The sequence below is a fragment of the Limulus polyphemus genome, unplaced genomic scaffold (genome assembly GCF_000517525.1).
Source record: "Limulus polyphemus unplaced genomic scaffold, Limulus_polyphemus-2.1.2 Scaffold566, whole genome shotgun sequence".
Taxonomy (NCBI): domain Eukaryota; kingdom Metazoa; phylum Arthropoda; class Merostomata; order Xiphosura; family Limulidae; genus Limulus; species Limulus polyphemus.
In genome coordinates, this window is record NW_013666176.1 from 224,760 (window position 1) to 233,552 (window position 8,793).

An 8,793-nucleotide genomic window follows, 5' to 3' on the forward strand; every position below is an offset into this window, starting at 1 on the left:
TAACCCTTTGCTATGGCAACCTTAAATCAGTTCAGGTGCAAAAGATTAGTTTGGAAGGTCACAAAATTAGTGTGAAGGTCTCTTTCTGTGTGTAATCAAAGTGATTTAACTGGATTTTAGAGTAAATGCATCTGTTCAAGTCACAACTCACATAGTGATACGATAAACCAGCCATGAAGACCAGAGAGCTTTCCAAACAAGTCAGGAATAAAGTGGTAGAGAAGCACAGATCAGAAGAAGGTTACAAGAAAATTTCAAAGTTCCTGATTATCCCTTTGAGTATGGTGAAGTCCATCATTAAGAAGTAGAATGTGCTTCACACTACCCAGATCATCAGACCACCCTTCCAAACAAAGCAGCCAGGCAAGTAGGAAACTGGTTAGGGGTGCCACTGTGATGCTAACAGTAACTTTGGAAGATTTGCAAAGTTTCATATCTGAGATGGGAGTCTGTGTTCACATATCGACAATACCCCAGTCCCTACACAAAGCTGGCCTATGTGGGTTAGTGGCAAGAAATATGCCATTATTGGAAAAGAATCATATTTAATCTCGTATGGAGTCTGCGACAAAGCAAGTAAATGATACTGCAGACATTTGGCAGAAGGTTCTGTTGTCAGAAGAGACAAAAATTGAGCTTTCTGATCTAAATTCAAAGCATTACATCTAGCCCAAGCCCAACACAGCACATCGTCCAGTCAAGACCATTCCAACTGTTAAGCATGGTGGTGGCAGCATAGTGTTATGGGTAGGCTTCTCATCAGCAAGGACTGGAAAGTTCATCAGGATTGAGGGGAGATGGATGGTACAAAGTACGGGCGAATCCTAAAGGAAAACCTGCTTGAGTCAACCAAGAATCTAAAACTGGGTCAAACATTCACATTTAAGCAGGACAATGACCCAAAAAAACAAGGCCAAAGCCACACTGGAGTGGTTTCAAAAGAAGAAAGTGAATGTCCCAGAATGGCCCAGTCAAAGTCCCGACTTTGAATCCAATGGAAAATTTATGGCCTGACTTGAAGATTGAAGTCCATCAACGATCGCCAACGAACTTGTCAGAGTTGAAGCAACTTTGCCAGGAAGAATGGGCAAAAATTACACAACCCCATTGCCCAAAGCTGGTAGTGACCTATCCAAAAAGACTCACAGGAGTAATTGCTGCCAAGGGTGCTTCCACCAAGTACTGACTTAGGGAGCTGAATACTTATGCAAATCAACAATTTATATATTTTCTTTGCGGGTTTTGATGAGATTCAACCTCCTTCACACATAACAGTATTTCATCAAACTGTGACATTATTGGTAGGGGTGATTACTTTTGTAAGGCACTGTATCTGCACTAATTTCAGCACGGGAAATGGAGCCCCGGATTTGTTAGTTTTAAGTCCGTAAACTTACCGCTGATCCACTGGGGGGGGGCACATCATGTAGACTAAATTATAGGATTTTAACTGATTTTAGCAAGCCAAAGTCCCAAGCACTCATATTACAGTATCCACTAAGAGATGGGCACTAACAGGGAATTGGGGGGACTTGTTCCCCTCTAAAGATTAAAAAAGAAATTACGACTCATGTTACGTCCCTGCTATTTCAAAGCATTGAACATAACTTATATTATAGCACTTTTGCAAAAGGTAACAACTGTGAATTATTTACATTTTATAAGTTAAATTTATTCCCCAGTTCATAACCCTTAAAAGCGCTAGAATTTAATTTTTTTTATTGTGCATGAGACCAGCGCCATCTGTTAAAAGACATGTTTGGATATTTAGTGTTCTTTTTTCGTAAAGCTTTCACTGACAATTTTTAGGTGGTTTGACATGCATTTCATAAGTTTATATAAATAACGAACACGAGCAGACTATAGACAACCATGTATAAAGTAATTAATATTTCTATGATTTTCATTACAACAAAAGCAAACCATTTCTGAATAACTATTGTTAGACCCATTAAAAATATGCTTGCGTTTTATTATACATCAATACATATCACTTCAGTATATATATATATATATATATATATACTTATTGATTTATTTATTGTTATTTTCTTTCGAATTTGACTTTTTTTTTCGTTTTGCATACTGTTAAAAGTAATAAAAAAAACATAATTACCAGGTTCGGGAGACTGCTGTTTAAGGGACGTTCCAATCTCGACAGCTGGAGCTTTAACTTCGACAGAATTGAATACAACCTCTCCAGGGAAAGAATGGAATACTTGACCACTAGCTGATCGCTCTGCTCGCTTTGGTCCAGTCCGGGTCGTACATGGGAACTGTAGTCAATGAGGAATAATACACTAACTTAATAGGAGTTGGTTTCCAGTTTGTAACATAAATTCTAAAATGGCTATTAGTTACGAACGATAATATCCGTTTTAAAAATGTTGATCTGCAAGTAACAACACAAAAACATGCGTTACATTTGCATAAAAACTATGAAAGAAATGTACTATAACGTTATAAACCAGTATTCAAACCACCTGAAAGTAAAATTTAATGAAAACGAGAGGTATAGTAAGACTTTATGCAGGCTCAATTAAAAGTTGCAAAATGAAGAAAAAAAGCAAGTTTTATGGCTCTCGTGTTAAGAAATGTATTTTAGTGATCTTGTACTGACATGCTGAAATATATACACCATTATCAGATATAATGGGTCTATACGGATACACACCATTATCAGAAGTAATGGGCTATACGGATACACACCATTATCAGAAGTAATGGGCTATACGAAAGTATACACCATTATCAAAAGTAATGGGGCTATACAAGGATTCACATCGTTATCAGAAGTAATGGGGCTATACGAAGGTACACACCATTATCAGAAGGAATGGGGCTATACGAAGGTACACACCATTATCAGAAGGAATGGGGCTATACGAAAGTACACACCATTATCAGAAGGAATGGGGCTATACGAAAGTACACACCATTATCAGAACAAATGGAGCTTTTCGGGAATTCAGACCATCATCAGAAGTAATGGGGCTATACGCAAATGCACACCATCATCAGAACTAATGGGGCAATACCAAAATACACACCATCATAGAAATAATGGGGTTATAATACCAAAATACACACCATCATCAGAAGTAATGGGGCCATAATACCAAAATACACACCATCATCAGAAGTAATGGGGCCATAATACCAAAATACACACCATCATCAGAAGTAATGGGGCCATATGCAAATACACACCATCATCAGAAGTAATGGGACTATACAGAAATACACACCATTATCAGAAGTAATGGGGCCATAATACCAAAATACACACCATCATCAGAAGTAATGGGGCCATATGCAAATACACACCATCATCAGAAGTAATGGGACTATACAGAAATACACACCATCATCAGAAGTAATGGGACTATACAGAAATACACACCATCATCAGAAGTAATGGGACTATACAGAAATACCTAATGGGACTATACAGAAATACACACCATCATCAGAAGTAATGGGGCCATATGCAAATACACACCATCATCAGAAGTAATGGGACTATACAGAAATACCCACCATTATCAGAACTAATGAGGTTATACGGGAATTCACACTATCATTAGAAGTAATGGGGTGGTACACCTTGGAAATTAGTAACATTGCGCTTTACTTATGGGTGAGCGAATGGGTACTAGGCGACAATCCTAGGGGGTTTGTGCCGACGGGTGCTGACCCTTCATGTGGATACTGGCTGTCTCGCAGGAGGTAGAAGAGAGTACCATTACTTATGTTACCTGTGACCTGATGGCTTTATGCTGTCCTATTTATTCCTCATCTTTTGTTTTTTCTAGCTACACTGCATCTGGGTCTCCATTGGTACTTATATCATGTAATAGATAATCACTCCTTTTGCAAAGTAGCTCCAAGTATAGTAGAACTTACGGATGTGTCCATCTTTCGTCCATGTAATGTCCTTCAGTGTTCTAGAGCTGTTCATTTGGATTCAGACCGAGACTCTGGGCTGTTAAAGGCAGATTTTAGTTTTTTTTTCTTCTTAAACTCGCACCTCTGTTGGATACAGCTTGCCTAAGGCATGGTCCATTATCATTGCGAAGGACATATGATCTTTACCCAATAGAATTCCACCAGTGAACGTGGTTAGGACCATGCACTCATATTTAAATTATCCTTCGAGTTGTCTTCAAACCCATATTATCTAGATGAAACAACTTATAAGTAGCAGCATTCATTGCTCCACATGTTTTATTTACCATAATTTCTGATCTACAAGGTACCATCAGGAGTTATTGCTAACAACATGGAAGGTGGTTTGTAGTCCTGAATTCTCATTAAAGTCTCATGCAGGTGATGAATTCTGTAGCACGTGTGCAGTGTCATTTCACAACACAGTTGCATGACTGGGTTTGTTTTGAATTTCACGCAAAATCACAAGATTAATTATGTTAAAGGTGGAAATCAAGAAAGTTCAGTCCAAATGAAAGCGCGTGTAGAGAAACGTAATATATAATATGAGTTTGGTTTGGTGTGAATTCCGCCCAAAGCTACTCGAAGTCTATCTGCGCTAACGGCCCCTAATTTAGCAGTGATAGACTAGAGGGAAGACAGCTAGTCAATACCATCCACCGCCAAGTCTTAGACTGTTATATTATAATGCCCCTTTGGCTGAAAGGGCGAACATGTTTGGTAAAGGGGATTCGAACCCGCGACCTTCAGATTACGAGTCGAGCGCCTTAACCACCAGGCCATGCCAGGCCAAACTAGTTAAATAAATGAAGTCAAATGTGCAACAGAAAAACACGCGTGTTTATCACGCATTTAAAACTTACCTCAGCAAAATAAAAATGGTAAATTTAATTAAAATGAATGAATAAAATAAACAAATACAACCAAAAAACTACTGGAGTTATAATTGAAGCCTATAAAATAAAAGTAACACGAATTCATACACTGATTGACTGGCTTCTGGATGAGAAAAACTACATGGCTTGACCTATTTCGAAGAGATTCATTCAAGAAGTACACATGGTTGGGCATGGCCTGGTGGTTAGGACGCTCGACTTGTAATCTGCGGGTCGCAGGTTCGAATCCCCGTTCCACCAAACATGCTCGCCTTTTCAGCCGTGGGGGTGTTATAATATGGCGGTCAATCCCACTATTCGTGAGTAAAAGAGTAGCCCAAAACTTGGCGGTGGATGGTGGTGACTAGCTGCCTTCCCTCTAGCACAAATAGCTCTCGTGTAGCTCTGCACGAAATTCAAATCACATAGTTGAATATATTATACTAAAACAATTTTGGGACATCACCACGACATTATAGTCTGTTTCGCTACAACCAGTCATGCTCTGTTCAGTGATAGTACATCTTGGTAAAAGTACTACAGTGTATTTTTTTACTGGAAGAGGCACTGCCATAAGGCTGTCATGTCCTGAGTACAACAAGTTTCTTTTCAAATTTTCATAATCGATCCAGTGTATGAGGACGACGATTTCCCAACGCCCGTTTCAACAGTCAATTTGCACAGAAATCCATTGGCACCGTATCAGGCGACTTGGCGGGTGTGTATTGATATGGAACAGCATGGATACCAGGTTAATTCTCCAGCTGTTTGAAGTATTCGACGGTTTAATGGGAAGTATGATTAGAAACCTCGTTTTGGTAAGCCCATACCTCTTTACCTTTATTATGTTATATACTGTTATCTGAGTCATGCAGACGGCTTTTGCCTATGGCCTTTGTATTTAGGGTTCTCACTTGTTACAATAACCAGCACTTTGTTTGTCTCGACTTATTGCAGGTCTGTTTGTGGATGGTCCTTGCTTCCTAAATTGATCCTTCTTTTTCAATGCTGTAAGGTACAGGGAATATCCTCGTCTTGGAAATTCTTAATCCGCGATTTAAACACATTTTTATGATTTGAGTATATGAATATTCTGCGCTGGAGGGTGCTATTACATACTCTTCCAAAAGCGATAAATTTTCGATGATATAACACTTTCTACGAAAGGCCAAACAATGTTCAAAATGTGGTTGTGAATATATTCGTTTGTGGTTATCCCGTGACCTGCTGATTTACATACTAAAACTATTTTTATAACATACTGAACCTTGTATTGAAAAAAAACAAGAACTGAATTCACCAAAAAAAAAAAGCTTCAAGTTTATAGCCTAACCAATCAGCTCAGGAAACCTGGTAATCACACGCCCGTCCTCCAGACCAAGGCACGAGCGGCGACCAGCAAATCTTGGACATCGTTCCATGGAAGTTAATAGAAGTGACCCGGGGTTTCAAGATAATGTTTAATTGGTGTCCCTCACGAAACACATGCTCTTTGTATATTGATCACAGGTATATATATCTTCCAACAACTCAACCACTGTTAAAATACTTTTGGAAATAAATTATATATTACCAACAAACATAAGTGGACATTCATGACTTAATTGGACTAAAACAATAATTAAATGATCAAGAAAGCAATGATAAAAATCACTCACCAAGGGACAAGAGTCGTTGCATATCAAAACGTTGCATTCAAGATGAAGACTATCTCGATCAGGAAACTTGAAGGCCATGAATGTAGCGTATACCATCTTTATTCCCGTTTTTTGATTGAATTTCTCTTCCAAGTCTGGAATTATGCTTTTATCAACCGAACAGCTGTTGAAAGCAATATTCAAAAGTTACAGAAATAAGGAAGTATAAGATAAAAATTTTCTGGGAACTTAGCTATGAGTTGTTCTCTGTCGTGTCGTGTTGAACATACAGGAGTTATATTTCGAAGCGAATGTCTTTCACAAACAAATAAAAACAAGGTTTTACTATTAATTAGTAGGGTATGGGGTTATTACGCTAGTTCCTACTTTGTTACCTTATCTCCTTGTTGTAATTATTAGATATATTAATTTTGTCACAGAGACAGATTAGTCCTAACGCCAAGTTTCAAAGGCATTGCTTGAACGTGACCAAGTACTAAATGATTTATCATGTTCTACTGAAAGTATGTAGTGACGTATATCGTTCATTGTATTCAAATCTTGAACATACCAAGCCATATTTAAACCGAGGAAAACACCGATTTAAATCAAATCTTCGACTTATGTAACTCAAATATTGATCATCTCTGATGCCATATGGAGTTTTTTTATTTATGTAGATACCGAAGTTTAATTAACATGTCATTTTCTTGATAGTTTAGTGTTTCTGTTTAGTTGCTTTTGACTACAAAGCTACACAATGGATTACCTGTTCTCTGCCTTCCATGAGTATTGAAACCCAAATTTGATCGTCGTATGCCTTTAGACTTATGGCCCGGCATGGCCAGGTGGTTAGGACGCTCGACTCGCAATCTGAGGGTCGCGGGTTCGAATCTCCCTCCCACCAAACACGCTCGCCCTTTCAGCCGTGGGGGCGTTATAATGTGACGGTCAATCTCACTATTCGTTGGTAAAAGAGTAGCCCATGAGTTGGCGATGGGTGGTGACGACTAGCTGCCTTCCCTCTAGTCTTACACTGTTAAATTACGGACGGCTAGCGCAGATAGCCCTCGTGTAGCTTTGCGCAAAATCCATAACAAACAAACGAACAAATCAAATCTTAAATGTAAACTTAGAGAGCACGTTTTATAACTATCTCTGTATTTTAGAAATTTAATTTTACGTTTAAATGAATTCGTTGTTTTGTGCCATTAATCACGACGGTAACGTGGATTCAAAGTAACATGTTTCATACTTGATGTTAATATTTTTTTATATCAAAACATAAAGCGTTAACTTATTCATTCAGGTAGTTTTAGTACTTCTTTCAACCTGTAATATTGTGGTTACAAAATTAATTGTACGTTCAATTATAAACATAAAAAATATAATTGAATTGACCATGGAATTATGTTTAGAAATTTCAAAACGCTGCTCTTAGGCTACAAAATTTTATATTCATTTTCCGTTAACTAAACGCAAAGATCAGTTATAATTGTTAAACTATTCTGGTAACCAAATGGTGTCGATGATGATCAAAGAGTCATCAAATTAACAGCGGGTAGAATTTGTGAATTTCTGAAAGCTTGGAATATTTTAGAATGACTAAAAATCAAAAATTATGTTTATTATTAAACTTTATATTGTTTGTTACCAGAGGAAACTGATAAATGACTGACATTTTAAGGACCAGTTTTATTTGTTCTCACCTACCCATTATCGTCTATCAACGCCTGTTGTACTTCTTTGGCTCCATCATGCGCTATGCAGTTGGTTACTTTCGTCACAGTACCAGCTACAAAGTAAGATAAAGAAGTAATAATTCCTTTAACATACAAAAGTTTGTTTTTCTTTTTTACAATATATATTAGAAACAGATCATAAAACTTTGACAAAGTGTAAAATTAACATGCTTCAAGTTTCAGTACTTCTGACCTGAAAATTTTGAAATAACCAAAAGACTAATAGTACATAAATTATAATGTGTTAAAAAGAAAAATACACTCACTTTCATTAAAAATAGCAAGAAGAAAAACATGACACTAACTGAAACAGTCATAACGAAATAAAGAAAAACACCAATGTGATACAATGTGACACAATGTGAGACAGTCATAACGAAACAGAAAAACATGACACAATGTGAGACGGTCATAACGAAACAAAGAAAAACATGACACAATGTGAGACAGTCATAACGAAACAAAGAAAAACATGACACAATGTGAGACGGTCATAACGAAACAAAGAAAAACATGACACAATGTGAGACGGTCATAACGAAACAAAGAAAAACATGACACAATGTGAGACGGTCATAACGAAACAAAGAA

The 8,793-nt window shown here is 37.4% G+C and overlaps 1 protein-coding gene across 1 annotated transcript in view; it reads right to left on the bottom strand.

Moving 5' to 3' along the window:
- The window catches only part of LOC106459133, a 19,327-nt gene that overhangs the window by 1,534 nt on the left and 9,000 nt on the right, over positions 1 to 8,793 (bottom strand). Inside the window, exons 7-9 of the mRNA XM_022385565.1 lie at positions 8,174 to 8,255; positions 6,482 to 6,644; positions 2,117 to 2,276 (exon numbers count right to left, since the gene is read on the bottom strand). Coding sequence (XP_022241273.1) covers positions 2,117 to 2,276; positions 6,482 to 6,644; positions 8,174 to 8,255 — 405 coding nt within the window. The remainder of the gene's footprint in view (positions 1 to 2,116; positions 2,277 to 6,481; positions 6,645 to 8,173; positions 8,256 to 8,793) is intronic.